This window comes from Ammospiza nelsoni, chromosome 10, assembly GCF_027579445.1.
Source record: "Ammospiza nelsoni isolate bAmmNel1 chromosome 10, bAmmNel1.pri, whole genome shotgun sequence".
NCBI classification, from domain to species: domain Eukaryota; kingdom Metazoa; phylum Chordata; class Aves; order Passeriformes; family Passerellidae; genus Ammospiza; species Ammospiza nelsoni.
In genome coordinates this window covers 24,277,583-24,303,276 of record NC_080642.1, presented here as the reverse complement: position 1 = coordinate 24,303,276, position 25,694 = coordinate 24,277,583, and the positions used below count along the sequence as shown (strand labels likewise).

The window sequence follows — 25,694 nt, the reverse complement described above, 5'->3', positions numbered from 1 at the left end:
GTGACTTGTCATGTTCCCCACATCCTGTTTGACAAGTGATGCCCAAGAGAAGGAAAATTCAGAAAGGGGCAACCAGAATCAAAATCCAGTGGGCCAGAAGCCTACATGAAGGTGGGGGAAAAATCTGCTGCGTGTTGGTATCTCAGGTCCTTCCCCTTGGCTGATGCCATGCCTGCAGTTTCCCTGCCAGCTGTTTAACCACCAGCCTCAGCTACAGGCAGGATCATGCCCATTGAGCTGGAAATCTCTGCCATTCAGAGGATTTATGAAAAGTATTTTGCTTTTGTCCCCCTGAAATTACATCATTCTCCTCTTTTATCTGTCTTAAGTACCAGGAGAGTGTGATGTAATGAGATGTACAAAGGCTTTTGGGTAGCTGAACAGTTTTATAGTCCCACATTGATAAATTAAAGCATTTGTCACTGTTACCACATTAATGTTTCTTCCTGAGATCAAAGCCTGGATTTGCTGCATTAAGTGGGACCGTCCCCTGCTCCATGTCACCACACCTGAGGAGATGAATTGTGCTTCTGCATTTCTGCATCCACAGCTTCATCACACCCTGATTCTCACACCTGCTGATTCCCATCTCCACATGAGGCATGTAAGCCTTTTTTTTTTTATGATGGATTTTCTCCTTGCTACCTGTGTGGAAAGCCTGACTATCTTGTTTCAGGACAATCACTTTCTTCTGGCTCTGAAAGGCTGTTTCTGCAGTAAAGAATAGAGACAATTTCCTTCCTTCTGCAACCCTGGATTCAGTCATATTAATTTACATTTATATAGCACCTTTCATCCCTGAAGATCCCAATGCACTTTACAAACTCCCCCTCTCTGTACACAGAAGCTGTACAAATAGACAGGCTACATAAACAGCCACAGGATCCCAGTGCCAGCCTCTGAAACACATCCCTGTGCCTGTATTCCCAGCACACTTGTGGCCATCCAGCTCTGCACACATCCCCATCAAGGAGGAAAACAAGGCAGTGTGATTTAGGGGCACATCAGGAAGCACAAGGGATCTGGGCAGGCAGCAGAGCGGCTTCACAGCCTGGCTGAGCGACATCTCTGCTGCAGGGGTTGAAATGAGGCAAAAACTGATTTGGGGTGAGTTACATCTCAGTGTTTGAGTGTTGTTGGCAGTGCCTGTAGAAGTCCAGGTTTGCTGCTCCCTCCCACTGATGGGTAACCCCTGAGTGTGGTATTCACATGCCCTCTGAGCAGAGAGAAGCTGTGGGACAAGCAGAGGAGAAGGAAAACACAATTCTGATCTCGCTTGCTGTGCCTGTGTTGTGCCAAAGTAGAATGCAATGTGGAGATGCTTCACCCAAAGTGAGGATGCCTTGTTGCCTTGGCCCATCAGGGCCAGGTGTGTGTGTGGGACTGTCATGGGACAGTCACCAGAGAATGAGAGGTGAGTGCAGGGTGAGCAGCTGTGAGCAAGAGTGAATGCAGGGCAGATTCAGTTTAGATACAATGTACATAGTACAGTATAATACAGTAATTCATTGGCCTTTTATGATGGAGTCAGATGCATTATTCTCTCTGTCACAGACATCTTTTCATTAAAATCCTTTCATTAGGATTTTTCCTGCTGAAGCTGAGAAGTTTCAGCAACAAAATGTAAATAATGGTTATCTGCTGCTGTGGAATGCAACAGGTGGATCCATGATTGGTCTCATGTGGATGTTTGGATTTACTGACCACTCACAGGGGAGCTGCTCTCACTCTCTGCCAAGACACAGACCTTTGTTATCATTCTTCTCTATTCTATTCTTAGCTAGCCTTCTGAGAACTTTTCCTTCCTTTTCTTTTTAGTATAGTAATAATGTAGTATATACATCATAAAATAATAAATCAAGCCTTCTGATCATGGAGTCAACATTCTCGCCTCTCTCTCATCCTGCAAACCCTTGTGACCATGGTCACATCTCTCCCCTTTGCTGGAGTCACCTTTGGTTTACAATACTCGAGTAGTTATTTTTTTAGAACTGGAAAGCCTTTGCTTGCTTTGCAATGAAAACAAGGGAAACACCCCCCCTCCCAACAGGTGAGGATGGAGGAGAGGGGAGCAGCAGCATACCTGGGACACCTTTCTGACCACGTCGCTGCCCACCAGGAAGCCCTGCGCGTAGGAGCGCGCCGCGATGAAGGCTCGCGTCGCCTTCAGCTTCAGCTCCCGGGGCACCTCCCCGAAGGGCTTGTGCTGCTCGGCGTGTTTGACCATGCAGTCCAGGTACTCGTCTGTGATGTGGTACTGGGGGTTCAGCAGCTTGAAGAGCCTCTCCAGCAGCCGTGTCCAGAACTCGTTGAGGGCCTCCTCCAGGTTGATGTTGGAGCTGCGGTAGTAGCGGCGCAGCTCGCTGTACAAGTCCTTGAACACCTTCGCGTTCTGAGTGTACAACTCTCCGTACAGGCTTGGAAAGGCATCATAAAGGGCCTTCTCTGACTTGTTCAACAAATCCTGGAAATAACCTGAAAGATGAGAAAAGCAGAGGTGATGCATCAGCCAGACAAGCTGGAATCCAGCAGGCTGTGTTACTGGGCAGCACAACTGAATACCCTGAGAACAGGGAAGGGCCCTAACAGAGCTTCTCCTCCAACCAGCTCTACCCACACTCTCGGGTCTGAGCCCTAGCCATGAAGACAGAAGGAGGAACCTCCCCTTGCCCCTTCACGCTGGAGAACGGGTCTGGGCCTCTCTAGCAGCCTCACCTGGAAGCAAAGCTGGGGTCTCTTTCTGAATCCTCAAGGTGTCACAGTGTCACTCAAAAGTTTTCCTCACAGCTGGCATTGCTTACACAAACCCTAAGCTGCCACCTGTTATTCCCAAAGCTCTGGTGAGATGAAGCAGGGCTGCCAGCACATGCCAAGCCTGCCCAGGGACATCCCTGGTGGTGGCAGCCAGGCTGACTCTGGGCACAGCCAGAGCCCAGGTGAATGTCAGGAACAGGCACATCTTCCTGGGGACTCCAAGGCAGTGCTTTTTAACCAAGGCCAACATTATCTGGGCTTCTCATCCCATTTGCTTACTTGGGTGTGCATCCTGCTCTTGTTCCAGCATAAATAACAGAATGCTTTTACACCCCTGGTTCGGTGGTCTCAGATGTGACAGTAATGTGACTCTTGCTACACACAGCAGGGTAGGAATGACAGATCTGACTCCTCCCTTACCAGCATCTTTAGGTATTCCCATCATCTCAACTGCCTGCTACCTTCAGGCTGAGACCGCACAGTAGGGAACTCGTACCAGGATTGGCCTGATCCAATTAATAGATTTACATAAACAACTTTAATCATCACTGAAGTCAGTCAGAGGAAAAATAATTTAAATAATAATTTTAATTTCCATTACACTTGTACTTTTAGGGTCTTTTTGAAGCAAACCTGATTAAACTATTCTTTAAATCTAAATGGCTACTAATTTTTTTTGGTGATGTGTGATAAGCTCTAGTTGGAAAGAAACTGTTATTCAATTAAAATCAAACAGCACGTATTTAGGTACATAAATTAACTTCATGGTGCTAGACATATAAGAAAAGAAAGAGAAGCTCCTGAAAAATGCATACTGCATGTACAAAGCTTTATTAAACAAATTTTTGAGGGAATGGTGCTGACTACAATTAAAGATCTCTAAAATTGTAGAACTAGTAAAGCTCAGATCCATAAATCTTGCTCATATTCACTGACTGAGAAGGGCCCTACAAGCTTTCCTATATTAATAACCTCTCACTGGTTTCTCAGATTTGAATGAAGCTAAAACTTAACAGGTAAATTGACCAAGTGAAAAGAACCCTCTGTATCTGCTCCACAGGTTGCTAGCACTGAAAATTCCTGTGCTATTTTAACAAAGCAACACTGAACATTAATAGCCTGGCCTTCTCCAGCCCCCTACAATGTGCTGCTTAAGAGATTAAAATTTGATCGAAGAGATTTTTTGTTTTTAAAAGACTGTGAGCAAACTAGGTGTTAGCAGAAGTCTGGTTTAATTACTTATGCAGAAGTAGAAAGTAAAAATCTGTTATCTGGAAAGTTGAATAAAAACTGGTTTTCGAATGTACTTTGGGCAGAAATTTATTCTTATTCCACATGACTGGGTGGGAAGTTTGTATCTCCAACCATTTTTACTGGGATCCCTCCATCTCTCAAATGACTGATCATGCACCTTCCCCACCAAAACTGGATTTCTCCCTACAGACACCAGGTATCAGGGCATCAAAGTCACCTATGACCTTGCAATGGGGGGGTTCTCAATAGGGGAAAAAGACAAAAGCTGATCCCATCAGATTAATAAAAAGAGATGCTGCACTCACATGCGACAGAAACAAAACACAAAGTTTCTCTGATGCTGAGAGGAATCTAAAAGCTCTTCCCTACCTTAATATATCACACAAACACTGCTGGTTGCCCATTCACAAGTTAATTAAACTGAGCTCAAACTCCCTTCCTTGTACAATCACTGTTCTTTCCTGTGTGACAAGAGACACCAACTGAACAATTTGCTCAGCAATCAAGGTAAGACATGCAGCTTTGCTCTCACCATCAGGAGGAAGAAAACACCAACAAACACAGCCCAATTTGTCAATTCAAGGCAAAATTACTTTCTTTGTTTTGCTACAAGAGAAACAAGATATATATCTCCCTGTCAAAAAATTGGAGACTGCTCTCAAAAAAGTCAGAGCTAATTAAGGGCTGATGAACTGTTACTTCTCACCCAAGTGAGGGAACACTGATTACAGCCAATTCATCTGTGGCTGGTTCTAACAAAGTTCTTCTAGATTTCACACACTGAGGGGAAAAAAATCTACAGTAGTCAGGGAAAATTAATTAGCAATTAAGTCTACACGTGTTTGTGATGAATGGCTGACCTGGCAGGGAATTTAAATGTCCATTTTGCAGCATCAGAAGGTAGCACAAAGTGAGGTTTGTCAGGAGGGATGCAATGTCCCTGTTCCTCAGTACAGTGTCAGCTGAGATCTCCCAGGAGCACTGCATCTTCTGAACACCCTGCCTGCTGATGTCCAGCCTTGTAATGAGTTTAGGCACGTGTCACAGATCAAGGATGTGCAGGGCCTTGGGACAAGACAACTTGCTGAGGCACAGTTCAGGCTCCTGCCATTCTACCTTGATTTCAGGTGGAGGGAATGATTTATTTGAGGGGGAGCAGCCCATTATCTGCAGCCATGGAGGGTGGGGGACCCTCAGGTAATGGGGTGCTGCAAGTCTCCACTGCTGCTACCAGGAGTTGCCAGTAACAGGGCCAGCAGGTCCCTTTGCATGCATCAGCTCCCGCCTGGTGACCACTGCTGGGCCTGCCCTGGCTCCCAGAGCACCACTGGAGTGTTCAGCTCAGGCAGGGCACGAATCCATGGAACAGCATCACCCAGGTCACAGCGGGACACAGCCCTGAGCCCCTGAGCTCTGGTGCCACCACGTTCTCTGTGCCAGCAGCAGGCTCGAGCCGTGAACTGCAGCACAGGGCTCTGTCACCCTGGGAATGGCAGGGATGGAAGGAAAGGGCTCAGTGGCACTGCAGCACAGGGCTCTGTCACCCTGGGAATGGCAGGGATGGAAGGAAAGGGCTCAGTGGCACTGCAGCACAGGGCTCTGTCACCCTGGGAATGGCAGGGATGGAAGGAAAGGGCTCAGTGGCACTGCAGCACAGGGCTTTGTCACCTTTGGAATGGCAGGGATGCAGGGAAAGGCTCCCAAGGAGCCCGTGCTGCAGCTCTAAAGCCCTTCTGGCTCCAGGAGGCACCACTGCCCTGCCATGCCTGGGGGCAGCAGCACAGTTGAGGTGGCTCTGCAGAGGGTCCTTCCCTCTGAAAGGATGGATTTGCTTCCACTTTGAGTCACAAGAAAGCAGCTACAGATTCTGTGGACCTGTGCTGAAAAGCTTATGGCTGTTCTTGGCTTCTTGGAGCCTTGGGAATTAGACAGTACTAGCCAGAGTCACCTCCCTGCAAGTCACCTGCTAAATCTATGACTGGCTTTCCCCTCTTTCAAAAAGTTTCCTTCAGGAGCCACTGCCAGGTGAGTCCTTCCTCAGCCCTGCCAGCTGAGGGACACAACACTGCCAGGCCCAGCAGGTGGCTTCCAACACCTGTACTTCAGACAAGTCAAACTCAATTTTCCCTGGGCCAATGCAAGGCACGGCTCCTCAACCAAGGCTGCTCCTACATGAAACATCACCTCTCACACCCTTTTGCTGCAAAGTATTCAAAAGAAAAATAAAATGAAATGGAAGTCTGTTTTATTACTATTATTATTGCTTCTCACTTCCAAGCTCAGAAACAAGACAACTGGCTTTGCTCAAAGGAAATTTGTCTTTTGGCAGAGGCCAGGTCTCAAGAACTCTGCCTCAAATGCAAAGATGCCAGAAGTTATGAGTAAAGAAATGAAAGGTTTCTACAACCAAAACAATTCTGCCACCTTGGCTTTCTCTTGCTGTTGTAGTGACAAAAACTTACTTCTCAGAGAATTAAGTTTTCAACCAGAATCTATAACCTTTGCATTCAAGAGAGATTGCAAATCCCCACCCATTTCCCTGCTTCGCAGCTTCCCAGTGTTCGCAGCTCATATTTTCACAGTTTCCACATTTTCACAACTCTGGATTCAAATTGGGAAGCTGTGAACAGCACAGCAGGGAGCGGCAGCTCCTCTCTGAAGAGAGAAAGTTTTGAGTTTCTCCTTCCTCAGACCCCCTCTATCTATCCAAGCTCTCTGCTACCATTTGATCACTCAACATCTGGAACACTCTGGGGTTTCTTCAACTAATCCAATGATGGAATGGGAATGGATGCAGGAGGGAAAGAGATCACTGAAGGAAGACCCAAATGCCCTTTAGGCAGGCAGCAGAGCTGGCTTCCTTCAAGCTCCATCAAATTTGAGAGGCATGCTAGAGGAAATATGAGAAATGGAGAAAGGTGACTGAATTTCAATCTCAATATTATTAGAATTTTAAGCAGAAAGCTATAGTACAAAATGTCTTACACACAACAGGGAAGAGTTGAGACTGGAGGAACACCAATGGTGTTCTTGTGGAAATGCTGCAGAACTTTTGGAGCAATGGGTAAAATTAAAACCCTCCTGCTGCCCAGACAGCTTTGCCTGGTGAGCTCTGTTTGTGGTCCGAGGGCCTTGCCATGAATTGCCAGGACAGATGGAGGTGGGGCAGCACCATGAGGAGGAGGAAGTATCAGATCCTCAGTCTGGAGGATCAATTTCTCAGTTTTGAGTGAGCACATGAGCCTGTGGTGGAATTCAAGCAGGGCCAGAGCCATGGAGCTCGGGAGGAAGGCTGGGCAAACACTCTGTGAACAAACTGTGGTGTGTCAGGACTGGACTGAAACAGGAGAGGAAATACAGCTGCTTCTGTGCTGTCCTGAGCCCCAGCAAGAGCAGGGAAAGAAGGAGATGGAGGTGTCTGCTACAGCAGAGCTCCTGCTCAGTGCCAGCCCTGCTGGTCTGAGGAAGAGTCTTTCCCTGGGTGAGCTCCCTTTAATGCCCTGCTGCACTTCCCAACACCAGTTTGCTTCTCCAGGTGGTTCTAATGCTGTTTTTCAGTTAACCTACTATTAGGAGGGAATAACTCAGCAACAGGTTTAAGCCATTAAAATCCAAATCTAATGCATTAATGCCTATTTTATTCACTTCAGCCAGTACAATGACACTTTATTTATAAAATTGTTATTACTAATTTAAGCACTAGCCATGGCTGTGCTGAAGAGCTGATATCAATCCAAGAGGAGTGACTGACTCTTGTTCACACCTTGGCTGTGTCCTTCCACAGGAAATAACCCCAGTGAGAGACTTAGCTCCACGAGCAGACAGCCCTGGATGCAGCAATGCTGGTGCCGTTTCCCTCTCTCCTCACGGCTGCACACTCCTGTAAAACTGCTGCTCTGGGGCTGTGTCCTCAGTCCTGAGCCCCTCTGGAGAACACAATCCCTCTCTGCTCTCTTCTGGATCATTCCCATGTACATCCCTCCCAACGCCCCTGCTTGGTGGCTGTGACCAAAGAGGCATCAAGATAAACCAAGACTCACACTGCAAAATACCAAACCCAACCAAACCAAACCAAACCAAAAGCCCCCAAAAATGGAGATAAAACCAGCTTTTCCCTAGAAGTCAAAGAATGAGTGGTGTGAATGAATGTGCTGGGAAGCAAGAATTATGAATGTGCTAGGATGCAAGAATTATGATGCCTTCAGGTAATACAACTTCAAAACTTTTAAGATTTGCTCCAAAGAGCCACTTGACTGATATTTCCTCTGCACAGTGTGTCCTGGGAGTGTGAGCTGAGAACAGGGTGGGAACACAGAACTGAAGAGATATTGTGGGTCAATGAGACACAGAGTGCCAGCTCTGCCATGGAAGATCAGTTTTGTACTCTCCTAAAGCTGCTCAGTGCACAGCACAAAAGCACTTCAAGATTTTGACCTCAGTCCTGCTGGAAGGTTGGTCCAGGGCACCTCGTCTGATAGGAGGATTTCTTTTCTCAATTTCTGGTCAAAGTTCCTTCTTTATCCACTTGGTCTTTGCCAATATGGTGCTGTAGTTCAATTGTTGGGCTTTTTCCCCTGGAGTTCACTCTTTGAGACATTTACTCACCAAGTCTCACACTTTCTCAGCATCTATGTTGCCTTCCTACAGAAATGAAGGTACTTTCCCCTCTTTACACCTGACAGGCTCTCCAGTCCTCTGGATCACTCCACCAGCACCTCTCCTGCTTGGCATTAACTCTTCCTAGGTGTGGGTGGTCAGAAGCACAAAGAACAACTCCTTTCCTTCACTGGCAATAACACTGTGAATCCTGCAAGGACTGCACTTGCCTTTTTTAGGAACACATCACATTAGCATTTCACAGACTTTCTGCCACCAACTGGTACATCCCTAATTCTCCCCCTTGCTATTTCCAACCAATTAATCCCTAGCTGTATGCCTAACTCTGAAATATTGAATTTCATCCTATTTCTATTATTTTGGTTGTCATGGTTATCCACTATCCTCTTCAATAGTGACAACTTTTCCCAGCACTATGCCACCAATTAATCTCATGACTGCATTTCCTACCATTTGTGCCAGTTTTTAATGGGGCTGTTAACTAGGATGGGGTCTAGGCCTGTCTTGAGAGCCACAACTGGGACCTCCCTCCAGGCCAGGAGCTCATCTTTCAACACAGTGTATTGCTGCCTCCCCCTTTGCTAGTTCACCTGATAATTCCTTTACTAATTTCCATCTTCTTCAGCTTAATTAACTACTAAAGGCACAGATGCAAATGTCTTTGAAGTCTCCTGAGATGGATTAGCTGACAGAACAGACATGAGCAACAGTGAAAGCAGCTTTGGATATAGGATTTGACAGAATCTCTGCAATCTCTGACTCAAGCTGCCTTTGGGTAAGAGCAAAAGCTGGTCTTTCTTAAACTGGTTTAGACTGGGACATACAGCAGACAGCTTGCTTCTTGTGGCAGGGAAAAGGAGAGCTTTTTGAGACAACAACAAAAACCTCCCCCTGCAAAGGAGAGATGCTGTTGCATGGAAATGCTGTTTGGAGCAGGGCTCTGCTGGTGAGGAGAGGAGTTCTGCCTGGGAGGAAGCACCTCCAGCCACTCCAAAGCATCTGCACTCTTCCTGCCAGGACCTGGACAACATTTTCATTTCATGGTGTTCAATGGCAGAGAGATGTAATAATGTGCAGCTATTTCTTCTTCTGCATACTGCCTTTCCTCTGTCTGTACAGTTTTCCAAGACAGGTTGCTTTTATCTAAGTGAAGCAAGACTGGATGCAGCTATCACAGCAAGGGAGTGGAGGATGTTCCCTGGCAGGGAAGCTCCCCAGAGGAAAGAGCTGCCCTTACTCCAGGAACAGGGGGAAGCTGGATATTCTGCTTGTCCTGATAAGCACCAGGGCCCAACAGGGTGTCACCCAAGGTGACAGCAACAAGCCTGGGTGTCACAAGCACAGCCACAGAGAGCCTCTCCAGCCCCAGCAGCAGCTCTCTCTAAAACATGGCTGGTGAAGAAACCACTTCAGGCTTTGATAATCCCAGTACTCAGTATTTCCATCCTCATGACCCTTGGAAACAGCTCTGGGCAAACCTTAAGACACCCCTGAACTCAAGTTCAACAAATCTTCAGAGACAAGAGACACTTGGAGCTGGGGGTAAAGAACACAAAATGATCTGTAGGAGGGGCAGGACAGCAAAGCCTGTGATAGACTGCAGCACTAACAGGAGTCAGTGATGCCTTGTGAAGGCTGACCTAGAACAGAGACCAGACAGAGCTAAAGAATAAAGCAGGGATTTGTTAAAAGGCCTCAATGGATCCACCTTGGGCAGCACAAGAGCCCAGCCAGGGCTGCACCCAAGATGAACCAAAATGGTCCCAAAATGCACAACTGGGCACGGGGTCTGTCACTGTGATCAGTTCTGCTCCATTTGCACCTTGCAGTTCATTGTCCCATTCCAGCTTTAGCCCAGGCAGTCCCACCCTGCTTGTTTTTCTCTCTCCAGCCCACGGTGTTTGTGCTCCTGGGCTGAGATTTGGATCATTTGTCCTTGGTGCCCAGCTGGAGCAGGAACTGTTTTGTCTCCCTGCTCTGTGCACAGAGCTCACCATTCCTTAATATGAAGCTCCGAAGTACACAATAAAGCAGCACAGAATGTGAAAAAGATAAAAACTAAAACCGGAGGCATCATTTCCCCTCCCTTGGAGCACCTGAGCCTGCTCCAGCATTCCCTCCTGCCTGGCAGTGTAAGGGTGAGGAGGGAGCTGGAGCAAGCAGCCTGCACCTGCCTGGAGAGGAATTCAGGCACCACACAGCCCCTGGGGTATCAAATGCCACAACACATTCTGCCAGCTGCTTGGTAGGTTTTTGGTAGCTTAGGCCTGGAATTTCCATGTTGGGAACTTGGGAAAAGTGTGGGGTGAGGGCACTGGTGCTCCAGGGGTGGGGTGATGGAACAGGAGGTGGCATTGAGGTGTGCCCAGTTTGTGTGGCTGTGAGCGGGTCAGCAGGGCTGCACTGCTGCTCCTAGGCCAGACTGTTCACAGAAGGTTTTCAAACATCTAATTCCAACCCTGCTCTCCAGCCTGCCTGGCAGAGAATGAAGAGCTGTGCTGCTGTGAGGAAATCTCCTCACAGACTGGAAGCCCTTGTGTAGGGGATTTGCTCTGTTTGCATCCAGGGTGGGATAAGCAAATACAAGAGATGTGAATCTGAAGATTATTTTACCCATGTGTTTTCCTGGGATCTGAGCTGGGCAGGGATTTTAAGCATGGCACTTTCTAAATATACCTATGCTACAACCAGAGACTTGCAGCAAATGATGAACTGCAAATATTGCCCCAGCAGGCTCTTATCAAACAGATTTCAGAGCAACCTCTCTGTTAGATAAGGACTGGGGAGATGTGTGGGTGGGATTCATAACCTGGGAGTCAAGTCTGACCTGGCAGCTCAGTCCTCACTTGAGGAAGGGCAGGCACCTCCCTCTTTATCATGAGCTGAGCTCTTCTTTACAGCCACTCCTCTCCCTCTGGACTGTAGTAGGAGTTGGGATAACTGAGCCAGAGCAAGCTGAACTTTTGGATAAATGAAATTTTGTGAGATAAATTTAGCTCTCATTTTTCTCCTCCAAGAAAGCCTGCATTTAAAGGCAAAGCAATAAGCACCACAGCTATCACTGACAGGAACATAAAGGCACTAAAATTAATTGCTAATACTGCCTGTTCCTTTCCAGGTTTACTCAGTAAGACCTGAAGGGCTCCATTTCTCCAAGGGTAAAATAAACTCAGATGTTTAACAATACTGAGGGTTGCTGGCAGTTTTAAAAGGTGTGATATAGAACCTGGATTACAGCACACCTCTAGAGCAAAGGGATTTTTCACTCCTTTATTCCAGCTGAGCACTGGAGCTGGTGAGGAGCTGCAGAGATGTGGCAGGAACGAGACAAGCAGTGGATCTGCTTGGGATGTGCTCACAAAGGTTGTCACTTTCCCAGGAACACCATCCCAGCCAGCCTCAGTGAGGATGAGTTTGACTTTCTGCCCTGTCTCAGGTTGGAAATGGGGGTTTGTGTTCTACCCCCACCTGTCAGAGCTGGGGCAGTTCTCTGCTGTCCCTGGGGCAGTTTTTTCTTTGTCTCTCCCCCAGCCAACCCTCCCTGCAGGAGATCTCTGCTGTCCATGGCCACTGAGTGTCCCTGCAGGGCTGATCCAATGCCAGCATCCCATGGGGAGATGCTCCGCCCAGGGGAGGAGCCAAGCATTCCTGCCTGGATCCAATCTGAGCCTGGCACAGCACAGCAGCCTTTGCCCCCTGCACTGCCAGAGGAGCAGCTTTCTGCTGCCCTGCATGGCCAGAGGGAGCCCAGGCCCATCTGCAGCAGCCCTGGAGCTGCAGAGGAAAACTCCCCCCTTGTGCAGGATCCCTGCTGCAGCAGAGCCACAGCTGGCACTGCAGGAGGGCTGAGCCCCCCTGGCATGGGGCTGGGACACCTCCCCTATCCTGACTCTGTCAGGGTTGTTTTATATTACTAGGATTTTGTTTGTTTGTTTGTTTTTGGGGTTTTCTGGTTTTGTTTTTTTTTAGATTTTTTTTATTGCCTAATAAAGAACCGTCCTTCTCCCATACCTTTGCCCCTTAATTTCAAAATTATAACAATTCCTAGGGAGGGGGTTTACATTCTCCATTTCAGGGCAGGCTCCTGCCTTCCTTAGCAGACACCTGGCTGTTCAAACCAAGACATGCCCCTTTCAGCAAGCTCCAGAGAGCTGCACCTTAACCTGCACAACACCTCAGGGTGCTGCCCTTGCTCCCATCTGCACTGCTTGGGCTAAAAGTAATGAAGCCTTTATACATTTCAATATATATATTTCAGCTTCTTCCTTCCTTATTAAATATACCATGAACCAATTTGTCATTCAGTCAGGCTCTTTGCAGTATTATTTTAATTGAGAAAAATATTGGTGAATTATCACTTCTTTAGAATTAAATGTATTTGTCTCTGCAACAAAAGCAGAGGAAACAACCCCATGGTTTGTTTCTGCATTCACAGAGGTGCTTGAGCATCCCCATTACATGGTTTTACAGATCAAAACTCCTTGTTTGAGTTTTGCAAAAGCTGTGGCAGTGAGAACTGGCTTTTTATCTTCTTCATTAGTGCTGCCCTCTGCTCTGAATGGCCTCTAGACAAACTATTTATTGTTGGGTTAATTAGATCATTTGGATCTATGCTTGGCACTGCATTTTTGCAGTCTAGAGTATCTAAGACACATGGTCCTTGAATCTCTAAAAATCTTCAGTATGTGACATGTGGGCTTTCCCAAAGGAAAAAAGGAGTACAGGAATTACTGGCTGTGGGGATAATATTCCAGACAGGCTAAGTTCCCCTGTTATTATTGCAGGAGTTTATCTAAGTCTGTATAAAGCCCTTAAGCTCTAGTGTTCTCTCCTTCAGTGCCTTCAGAAAATAACTTGCCTCTTTGTGAAAATATTTTGCTCCCATGGAACCAGCATGAAAAGAAGAAATAGGTAGAGATGGCTGCAGACAGCTGATGTTGAGAGGCAGCCTGAAGAATGCAGCACAGGTGTACCTCTGACAGCTGGGAGTGGGCAGAATGTACATACAGACATGCACATCTGTTCCTGGAATCTAAAATTAGTCTCAATGGCTATTTTAATAGAGATGAAATAGGGATATCGTATACACACATCCTCTAAAATAATAGTAATTAATATTATTTATATGTATCATTAGTAATTAATAGAAACATATACTACCAATATATTAATATACTATAGTAATATATTATTATATTTATTAATGATAAAAATATCTATATTTATTATTAATAGTTAATCACAGCACACTTTTAGAAATTTGGAACAGTCAGAAGGATGTGGGTAACAAAGCCCCCCCTCAATGCATGGGGATTTTTCCTAGGGATAACCACATGGTATTTCTTTCCCCAGGTGACTGCTTCAAAAGAAGCAAATTTTACCAGTTGTTGAGGAAAAGAAATTCATGTTCTCTGGCAGATATTACAATAATAAATTCATTAGCAAATTTTAGTTTCTGCTCCATCAGATGGCATCTGCTCTGTTAAACACCTCTAATTTCACCTTATCCAAAGACAAAAATCTAGATAAAGACAGATTTTCAAAAGACCCTAGCACCATTTACCTATTTCTGTTTTAAAATACAAAGTCACTTAAAAAGCAATCCTAAAGGGAGATTTAAGCTCAGCTTATCCAACCTTTTCCTTCAAGGCGTTTGTTGGTTTTTTTAAAGGTTGCTAGGCCTATAGTGGCTGTAACAGCCTGGGATAAAACCAGTGGATTTTCTGAGTTGGGAGCTTTGCTGAATACCCCAGGTAGGGCTGGCTGAAGCCAAGGGGAGGTGCTTGAGCACTCAGGGAGTGCTGGATCACAGAAAAGCACCTAAGTGGGAACAGTTCTTTCTAAATGCAGACGTGGCACCAGACCAGCCCTAGCTCAGTGTCCTGTCCCCTGAGCTGATGCTGCAGCTTCATGAAGAGAATCAGCTCAAAAGCAAAATGAGTTAAACACTGAGATACCACAACCTACAGCCACCTGAGCTGTACTGTACATCTACTGAATTACTGCTGGCTGATTTTGCTTAATTTCATTGAGGTAGAAAAAATACCTCGTCCAGTACTTAGATCTTTTACTATTATGTCTGAATATATTTTCTAACACACATATTTTCTTTAGTTTGTGGACTATACACATTACATATTACTGGCATGATTTATTACTTGTGTATAAGTCCCAGCATGGAAAATCTGCCACAAAATCGATTTGCTTTGGGATATTGGCAGTCACCTCCACACTGCCAATGGACATTTAAAACTCATCTCAACTTCATGTGGAGGAAACACAATGGCTTGGGAAAGAGTCTGCAGAGTTGAGAAATGTCTCATCTCCCATCCTCACAAATTCCATTCTGAGATCTACACATTACACACATATTTGAAATTTGTGTCAATCAAACATAAATCATTTCAAAGCACAATAAAACCTTAAAAGCCAACGTGCCTGGGTGCCTTGTGCCTCTCAGGACTGTCCCTGGACACATCAGTGACTGAGGACATCTGCACCCATCCCTGGCTGACACCCAGATTATGGAACAGAGATCAAAATGCAACTTAAATAAAACATTAGCTGGGAACTGGAATGGTTAACTGAACTCTGGCTGCAGCTACACTTGGGAAAAAGCAGAGAGGAAATTACACGTGCTCCTCTTTTTAAAAATTCATTTACAACAACTAAAAAAAGGCTTTGGTTACCCTGAGATGCTGGCATGCTCCTCCTGCCTGAGTTGGGGTTTCTGCTGCTTTTGAAGCATCTCTGGCTCTGGTCCAAATGTGGATGATGGGAGAAATGGATACTTGTTAAAAGCATGGGCTTGATTCACTTAACCAACATAAAACTTTCTTTTTTTTCCTGTCAGGTTTTTATCCGAAGTACATTGCACCAGTGAATTGGACATGAGTAACAAACCCTGAGCTCCTTAAAATATCCCCCTATGAATATAGATTAAAATCCTCATTAAACACCTTGATAAATTAATGAATTTCTAGGGATGCAGAGAGGTTGACAAGCAGCTGTCATCCACCTTTTCCTCTAACCACAAATGTTTGAAGCCAATCAAAATAATCTCAGATCTGGCAGAAGATTTAGAACAGACAAAAGAAAATACTATTTTAAACAGCCAAACTATGGAAAGCCTGCCTCCTGTTAAAAATTGTCCTGGATGCTGAGGACTAAAATAAATGCAGAAGATGATCAAATCAGAAAAAAAAAAAAAAAAAACCAAAACAACAACCAAGTCCATTGGGTAGACATGAAACAAAGCCAACAAGACATCCAGGGTACCAGAACAGAACATTCTTGGGGCAGAGGCACACAGGATACCTTTGGAGCTTTCTCTGTAAGCCAGGGTGCACCTCACTAATTGCCATTACACTAATTGGCCCAGGATACTCTCAAGATCAAGGTAAAAACCAGAGTGAATTTTGTTCTGTGGGAAAAGAAGGCTCAGATCACAGGCCCAGCAAACCCAACCCAGGGCCACCCCTGGCTCCTGCCTGGCCCACCAGGGATGGGGCACTTGCAGCCTCCTACAAACAGCACTGGGGCTTGGCCAAGCTCCTCTTTCCAGCACTGCCCCCCTTCCTGAGGCAGATACCCTCCTGTGACCTTGCTGTGCCTCAGTGCATCTCCAGAGATCTTCCATAACCCAGAAGCTCAGTGATTACTTAATTAGGACAGTAATTATGTATCTCCTGTCAATGAAAAGCTGAGTGCTGCACCACTGTTTGCTGATGTGCAGAGGTGCTCTCTGGCCAGGAGCTCACACTGGGTGAAGCAGATCATGGCATGGCCCAGCTCAGTAACAGCTTCTCCAGGTGACACAGATCCAGCTTTTTCTTTACAAACACACCAGTGAGTGAGACCTGAACATCTCCTCTGCCTGGCAGTGAATCCATGGAAACCTACAGAGTTATCTTATACTACCACTGAAACAACAACTGTAATAAATGCAGCTCAGTGTCAGCCCTGGGCAGAGGCAATAGATAACAAGGCAGCCTGAGCAGTGCCCTCATTAAGGCTCTCTGGTAAGGAGAGCCCATCCTATAAATTGACTTTTCCATGCCTGTTGTGGTGCTGGGTAATTCGACAATTTGCCTTTAATTCCCTCAGGATGCTCCATCTGGGTTCAGATCAATGGCCCACCCAGCTGTTTCAGCTGAACTCTGCTTTCAACTTGCTGACTGTAAAACAGCCATATCAATTCCTGGTGTGCTCAGGAGAAAATACAAGTGGTGAGGTGATGGATATTCCCCAGAGAATGTCTCTGAGTGAGCCAATCTGTGTCTGGAGGAACCAATTTTGGGTTGTGTGAGCTTTTCAAAAGGACATAAGTACAATTCTGTGCAGCTTAAATAGCAGAAAGCAAACTGAATGACATTTCCCAATGTTTGGGGGAGCAGAAGAGCACTCCCAGCCCTAAAAACCACAGATGTGGAAGCAGCTGACTGGAGGAGGACCAGACCTTGATGCCACATGCTGTCACAGTGCCTTTTCCCAAATCCCCATTTACACCCTGGAACTGCTGTACAGAACCAACAATTTACAGAGCTGATTTCCTTCTCTTTTAATTCCCATTTCAGCTTCATGCTCGGCAACTTTGTGTTTATGCTGCTCTAATCTCTTTGAGGAGAGAAAGAGTAGCTCAACTGTTGATTAGCAAATTGCAGGGTAATCTCAGTTCCTTCCAAGCTCCCTGTGTCCCTCTGTGTCCCTCTGGCACTCTGTAGGGCCCACAGCATTGCATTCTGCACACAGAAAAGGACAAGAACTAAAAGGAAGGGGTGGCATCTGTGTGCCAATATCAGTGAGGCAGTGATCTATGAGGAGACTCTCCCCCACCCCACTTCACACTGCAAATAACCAAACCTTCATCCTTCACAGCTTCTGACCCTGTTGCCTTGATCCTTGGCTGTTATCATCCTCCTACACAACCAACAGAGGAGTTGCCCTGCATGATCCACCTGCCCAGGCCTTCCTTCTGCACCCTGTGGAAGTTCTGCCACGTACCCAGAGATGTTTTCTTTCACTCACGCATCTCTACTTGCTTACATCACACAAATGGAGGCCTCAAGCTTGTGTCTCCCCTCAATTAATTAAATTAACATGCTACTCTCATGGGACCCTCCATAACAAATGCCTGGGGAAGGAAACTCCTGGTACTTGGGAGCTTGCTCCTGCTCCAGCTCCCTTCATCAGTGTTCTGCAGTGGCACTGCTGCTTTGTGGGGCTGGAAACAGGGAAAAGGTCCTTGCAGGTGTTTGCAGCTGCTGAGCTGGTGACAGAGAGGCTGATGCTCCTTGGTGAGGTTTTTTGTGTGCAGTCTCACACAGCTGGCAGTGTGTAATGTGTCTGTAACATCTCTGGAACCAGCCCAGATGTGCACGTGGAAATCTGTGCAAGTGGACTGAACAAGTTAAAAGAAAGGGGGAAAAAAGAGCAGAGTTTCTTGTCTATGCTAGTCCATCCTCTAGGGTGGGCCTGAACATGCTGGTGGATTCAAAGCAGGACTGCCAAAGAGTCTGAATGAGATGGGCATTAACACACCCCTACCAGTCTTGGGAAATGAAGGAGTGCAGGCCAGGGAGGAGACAGACACCCTCAGTGTGCTGTCCTGAGTCATAAAATCACAGAATGGTTTGGGTTAAAGGGACCTGAAATATCATCTAGCTCCAACCCACCTGCCATGGATAGGGATGGCACCCACCAGAGATCAGGTCACTCAGGACCCCATCCAGCCTGGCCTTCAACACTTCCAGGGATGGGGCATCCACAGCTTCTCTGGGCAACTGTGCCAGGGCCTCAGCACCCTCTGAGCCAAGAACTTCTGCATGGGAAAGGCTCAGAGAGCCTTTGTCTCACTGACTCCTACAAGAATATGCAGGGGCGGCCACTACAAACACACGGAGTTCAGGAACAGCTTCAGTGGGATCCTGCACCTTCTCTGACATGCAAGTCAATTGTGCATGAAATACAAAGCCCTAGAAAAACAGATTTCATTAGTTCTAGTGCTCATGGAACCACTTGGACAATATGTTAAAAAATAATAGCAAATATGGTCATAAAATATCAGCAGAATGGTGCTGCACATCCAGAAGCTAAAATGAGTCCTGAACAAGATGCCAAATAGCTGCTGCAACTTATTTATAAGAGATCTATGGAATAAATGACCCTAGTGTACCCATGGAAACTACTGTACCAACTCATCCTTAACAAATGAGAAAGCAAAAGCTGTTTCCTTAAAGACCTGCCTTAGAATGAACTAATCTGTAACAATATTAAAGCAGAACATTTTCATGTTGATTTTTTAATTTTAAATTCCACAGCACTACTTTCTCCAGTCTAACAGGCACCTTCTGGGCAGGACCCGTTCCACTCCTCCTGACACTTTTCAGGGGAAAGCACCTGAATGCAAGTGACTGGGAACAGAAGTCACCTGCATTTGCCTGTGAATAGAATCACAGAATCACAAAATTTTTTGGTTGGAAGAGACCTTTAAGATCATCGAGTCCAACCCATGTTCTAACACCTCAACCAGATCATGGCACCAAGTGCCACATCCAGTCTTCCTTTAAACACATTGAGAGATGGTGACTCCACCACCTCCCTGGGTAGATGATTCCAGTATTTGACCACTCTTTCTGTGAAAAACATCCTCCTTAATTCTAGCCTGTATCTCCCTTGCACAGGTGTGGAGCTTCTCTGCACCTCAGTATGGGGCAATTGGTCCCTGAGGGCTCCTTGACCACAGCACCAACACCACAAATCCTGGTGATTCAGCCTGAAGGTGGGAGACAAAAATGGGGGTTCAATCCCAAGCAGAGCAAGCCATGCCCTTCCTCTCTGCTCCTCTGCCTCTGCATGCAAGGGCTGTGGGACAGAAACTGGGATGAGAGCACTTGAAAAACACACACACTATCAAAAGTGGAGCGTGCACTTTGGAACTACAGTTCTGTCACTGAAAGCTTGAACTAAGTCCAATTACTGCTTGAGCCCTTGGCATTTCTATCACCTGGTCTGATCTAACAGCACTCCTGTTTCTAATCCCCTTAAAATAGGCTGTTTTAAAGGTTTGCTCAGGCTGACACTTGGACCATGATGCTAAAGCACTGTTATTAAAAAGAAAACTATTTGGTGTTCATTAGCAGGGTGACAATCAGCTGCCAGACAGGTGTAGCTTGAACCACAGGACTCGTGCTCTGTACTAACTTGATCTGAAGCTCCTGAGGCCACCAAGGCACAGGCAGTGCTAACAGAGGTGGGACAATGGCTCCCAAGAGGGCAGAACCCCACACAGGCCCCAGGCAAGTGCCCTGCCCGCCTGGGAGTGCCACTTGCACAACCACAGCCACTGGCTTTACTTTTGTGGAACTTTCTCCCTACAATATTCTTCTTCTTCCTTTCTCCCTCATCTTTTTCCTTTTCCTAGTGAGGCTCTGATGTATCTGAAGGCCTTCTGCAGTCTGGTTTTGAACTGAATTTGCTCTATCAGATTTATTTTTGTCTGTCTGTGCCACGTGAGGCTTGAATGGCTTTCTCAAATATCACTGTGGCAGACTTTGGGGACAACAATACTGATTTTGGTCTTTAACCAGCTGTCTTCTCAAACATAATCCATGGCTTCTTTTCTCTCTCCACAGCAAGAATAGTTAGTTTATATTTGAACTTTTCCATCTTTCCTTGTTTACCACTGCCTCCTTGAAGGACACTGGATCTCATTTATTTGAACTTCCTCTGTTCTGCTCTTGCTGTGAAGAAAAGCCCTTTATGTTGATGTGACACTATAAAAATACATAATCATAAAGTTAAAAATAAACCCCTTGCTAGAATAAGATCAGCTGAATATACTTAATTTCTTTATATTTGGGTCTGCCTTATATTTTGATGTTTGACTTCAATTAAATGACTTTTCTTCAGCAATTCAGACACCTTTCAGTAACCATGTGCCACTGAATATAAAAATCACAAATTTATTGCACAGATAAGAGTGCACACCATCCCAGGGTGTCTCACTTCAAAGCCTTTTTCCAACACAAAACTCCTTTTTATTGCCCCAGTGTGAGGAAACATCAACCAGCACCACCTGAACGTCTCCCTCACTGCAGGGCTCAGGGATCAGAGCTGCCTGCACGTTTTCTGACTTCTACAACACCCACTGATCCTGAGGAAGTGTTTAGTAGGTAAGAGGAGGGCATGAAGAACATCCTTTAGTAGTAGAATTCTTCATCCAGAGTATTTATTGCAATCTTGAGTCATCTGCCACGGTGGGGAGTTTGATTCGCCAATAATTTCACACTACATAAAAATCGAATCTGTGATAATTTAGGTAGGCTATCAAGTACTGCTGATCTCCACCATAAACAAAGCAAAACCAGTAATTGCTTTTACTGAAAAATTATGTGTGTTTTAGGGTTTTAACACTGGGCTATCCCTGGGGAAGGAGAAGAAGATTGGAAAGCGGTGGTTTCAACAAATATGAGATTGCACAAAAAGTAGCAAAAATTAGATGACACTGAATTTCCACACATAAAAGCAAATAAAAATGCTGTAATATTGGCTTCTTCAATTTAATCCAGTCATCTTTGAGATTTCCATTTGTTTTGATATGAAAAACATCAATTCGTCACAATAGTGAGTTTTGCAATTACTCCACTGTGCTACCATTACTAAGAAAAAGCTATTGATTTAAACAGTGCACACATAAACATTGTTTCCAAACCAAAATTCCTGTTTTTCTTAAAGCTTTTGCTATTAATTATTAGAATTCATCAGCACAACAGTAAATACCCCCAAGCACAGAAGGTTAATCTCACAGCCCTTGCTGGCAGTGCCCATGTGTGAACACTGCATTTGCAGCCCTATTTTCTGGGAACGAGGAAATAAGAATGATTTTATGGCACCAAAAGCTTTCCCCTCCTGTGGCTCACAAGCAGCTTCTGGCTGCTTGCAGTCAGAAGTGTTGCAAAATTTAATATTAAATTTAAATATTTAAATTTAATATTAAGGCTCAGAGACTTCTGCAACTTCAGGAGTTACTCTATAGATGAGGTCAGGAAGGCATGCAGAGGACCCCAACTAAACTTTACTGGAATCAAAGACCTTAAATATTTTAGAATTTAAAATATGAAACTTCTCTCCCTATACTTCCAGAGTTTTATTCCCTCCTCTTTGCTGTTTCATAATCTTACAATTGAGTGCCAGTAATTCCTAAAAGAATTTCAGGATTATCACATAGGATTTCTACTTCTACATATAAAATATTCCTTAAACTGCAGAAGGCAGGCCTGGGGCTTGGTGAAGCAAAAAAGGCTCCCACTAAAATTAGCAGAGTGATAGACTTGGCCATAGATTGACAGACTGAGCATCCTGAGGAAAGGAGCAGGGAGGCTGTGACTCCTCTGTGCCTCCCCAGGGCTGCAGAGCCACCCCCCACCCATGGGGAGCTCACCTTGAGCCCCACAGCACCTCAGACTATAAAGCACCCATTATCCTCGCCTGGTGCTTTCTTCAATTGACACAGATGCCATTTCCCATTATAAATAATTTGTTCCACAAATAGACATTTTCAGGAACAACATCTGTGCCTGTGCTTAATTTGCAGCATGCTGATTGTCTTACAGGAGTCAAAGGGAGAGGTCACACAAGTTAAACGAGTTCTGAGAACTGAACTTGGTGGGATTGGGGGTCTTTGTTTGCATTTTTCTTTTGTTTTGCCTTTGCCTGTCGTGGGTTTTGTGCTTCTTCAGTGTCACGACTCCTGTGGGAATTATTTAGGGGTGATATTTGTATTTCAGCCTTTGTATTTCAGCTGTTGGTTGAACATGAAACATTAAACATTTTCTAAATCACTTCAGACCGATTTGGAAGTGTTTTTTTTTGAAAGGCAATTTTTAGGAGCATTGACTTTAACTGTCCCACGCTGCTGGTGCCAGTCTCTCCCTGTTCATCAGGGCTCATCCTGCTGAGCCCCAGGCAGTGCTGAACAAAGTGCTGTGGCTTTGTACATCCACCCTCAGCAACACACAGAAAAGGTTTCTGGTGGCAAGCATGAAAGGTGAGAGGTCCCCAGTGTCCCAAGGGTACATTGCTGTTTGCACACAGCAAATAGTAGATAACAAACTGCCCCCAGGAAAATTCATGTATTTGTAAGATCAGGAAATTTTACAAATAATTCCTTTCTCTTCTTCCTATTTTCTGCACACCTCTGATCTATAATTTCATGTCCTGGATACACCTGAGAGCTTGCAGCCCTGTTGATATGCTGCAATAACAAATAGCTGGTTGTTATTAATGGGACTGTAAAACACATGTTCAGCCCCTCTGGAGCTAATTGTAGTGCTTTACATGCTACCTGCAACAGTGCCACTGCCAGTGCAGTGAGCATGGCACTCCCTGCTCTACCCAGCCAGAAAAACACAGAGCTGTGGCTGCTCCAGACACCCAGCAGGGGCTGCCCCTCCAGGCATGAACAAAGGGAAGCTTCTCACAGCACCACAGCTGTGTGAGAGAGGATCCTGACAGAAAAATGAATGTTCTCAGGTTTTCATCTCTGGTTAATTGACTGTATGGCTATATGGAAAACTGAAGGCTAATTGAGCTGGTATGGCTGGGCTTGCATTTCTCTTATCTCAAGAAGGATGGGGCAGTAGGTTTTCCCACCCCACCAAGGGATGACACTGCAGCAGAGCTCCATCATTCAGCCCAGGCACAATTTGCAGTTCCTCTGATATAAACCCAGCAGCTTGGCACGGAGCTGCAGGCTGCCAGAGCCCAGCAACCATCAGCTGAGGTGCTTAATCATTTCTTCTTCCTGCTGTGAAACTCTTCCAGGCATTCCTCCTGCACTGCCTTCCTTGTGCTGGGGCTTAGCTCAGGCAGCTCCCTTGGGACCTCAAAAAACAGCAGGGTTGTTATTTTTATGTGTGTTTAACAAATGGGTGAGACAAATTCCAAAGGCCTGTTAACTATCTGGATATTTTAAATTAAAAAACTCCAAAACACCACATTTCCCTGCTTCCAGTTCTGGTGATGTGGTTAAATGAATGGGAAATGGGATGGGTGGCACACACTCTTCAGTGATGGAAGGACAGAGGTGCTGTCCTGAGCACGTGTTTGTTCCAGCTTTGTCCTGCTCCTGCTAAGAGGAAAGTGGATCACATTTCGCCAGGATATCTCCCCATTTCTTCTGCCCTGTGTTAATCAGTAGACAGGTGAAAAGAGAATCATTAAGGTGGGAAAAGACCTTCAAGATCACTGAGTCCAAAATGACTGAATGAGATGAAGGAGGCCAGGCTCTCCTGGTGTGCCCTGCACCACTGCAGGGTACAGTAATTCCCTTTTTCTGTGTGAGCTGGTGCTTGTCCTTCTGCAAGGCCACAGCTGTGTGGTGACACTCTGCTGCCTCATCAGCACCAAGTGCAGGGGATGAAATGCCAGCAGTGCTTGGGAGGAAGGTGCTGGGTGTGGGGAGCTGGGGAAGGGCCTGCTCTGATAAAGAGAAACAAAAATACTCGCTTCCAAACCTTCTCTCACCAAAAATCAGGCCATAATAAGCACTTGTCAGCCAGCAGAAGAGGAAAAAGTGTTTCAACACCAGCTTTCAGAAGAGAGCAGAGCAGCAGCAGCAGATGCATCATCTCATTGTTTCTTGCAGGCTCTCTGCCCCACAATTAGGGATTTTTCCAAATCTCCCTTCAGGATGAAATTTCCCCCACCAGAGGCTGCTCTCCTGAGCTTTAATATGTATTCATTGCTGAAAGAAAAGAATGTATCCACTACCAAATTTGCTGCTGACTTCTGGCAGGGCTCAGCTAGGTTCTCCTGGCCTGAAAACATGCTGAATTAATTTGGGCTGTGCAAATATAGACAGTAAAACATACTTATAACCACAAGAGCTTATTCTGTATTATTTTACATAATAGAAAACTCTCTGCCCCTTGAAGACACCTCCCTTCCCCCAGGGAGGTTTTTCAAACAGCCCAAAGCATGGGAACTGTCCAGGTCAAACACAGGCTCTTTAATCCCATCAGAAATACATAAACACAGACTTGCCCATCACATAATCCAGCCTCCTCCACCCAGTGCCATGAGGTGAGCAGCTTTTATCAGTGCCAGACTCATTATCTTTTCTCCAGAGGATACTGGAGAAGCACCAGCCCAGCCAGTTCTCCTGAAATGAAATGACTGTGAAAATGCAGGATGGACCTGCTTGGGCTGAGAGCAGGAGTAAGAGCAGGAAAATATGAGACAGAAATGTATAAACCAAAGGAAGAAGTTGCCAAGACCATGAGGAATCTTTTCTGCTGCACAGGCAGCTCTGATGGGCTCACCTGTCTGGAATCACACTGAGCACAGGGTTCTATTGTCACAGAAAAAGCAAACTGCAATTAAAATGATTTACAGAAAGGGTTAACCAGCATCACTCTGCCTGAGCAGCACATTCCTCTGGCAGTAATCTCTTCTATTTTTAAGAGATTAAAAACTAAGAGCAGCAGCATCATGCCTCTAGTTTGAAGAAATAACAAATCAAATGCCCCAAAATTGGTAATTTGGTAGATTAAATTATCAAAGCCTACTCTTTTGGTGTCCACATCTGATAGTGCTTTGATCTTGTTTATATCTTAGAAATTATTTCATGGACTAACTTTGTTGATTATCTTCAAACTGGGACAGGTTTTATTCCATCAGCAGCTCAGTTGCCTTCTGTTCTCTGAAGTGCAAATTAAGAACCAGGGAAGAGAAGAAAGGCTGGAGCTGTCTGAAGGAGCTGCTGGATGTCCACAGAGGTCAATACTTTGGTGTAATTTCTTAACTAGATATATACAAATGACCTGATGCAATCCAAAACTGGAAGTTGTGAGCAAGAGGGGAGGAGCAGCCAACTCCAGAGTCTCAGCATCCTGAGCAGTGGAGGATGGCTCAGGCCAGACCAGCCCCAGCCACTGGGACAGTGCTGTGGAAGAGATGATGGAGGCCACAGGAGATTCCCTCCTGGAAAGCCTCCACCAGAGGGATCTCCCAGTGAGCTGGAGGAGAAGGCAGCCTTCTCTTTTGCTAAAAACCATTAACAGCACATG

The 25,694-nt window shown here is 45.6% G+C and overlaps 1 protein-coding gene across 1 annotated transcript in view; it reads right to left on the bottom strand.

The window, feature by feature from the left end:
- GPC1 (glypican 1) overlaps nucleotides 1-25,694 on the bottom strand; it is a 208,532-nt gene that overhangs the window by 27,401 nt on the left and 155,437 nt on the right. Inside the window, exon 3 of the mRNA XM_059479216.1 lies at nucleotides 2,084-2,475. Within this exon, the coding sequence (XP_059335199.1) occupies nucleotides 2,084-2,475 (392 nt within the window). The remainder of the gene's footprint in view (nucleotides 1-2,083; nucleotides 2,476-25,694) is intronic.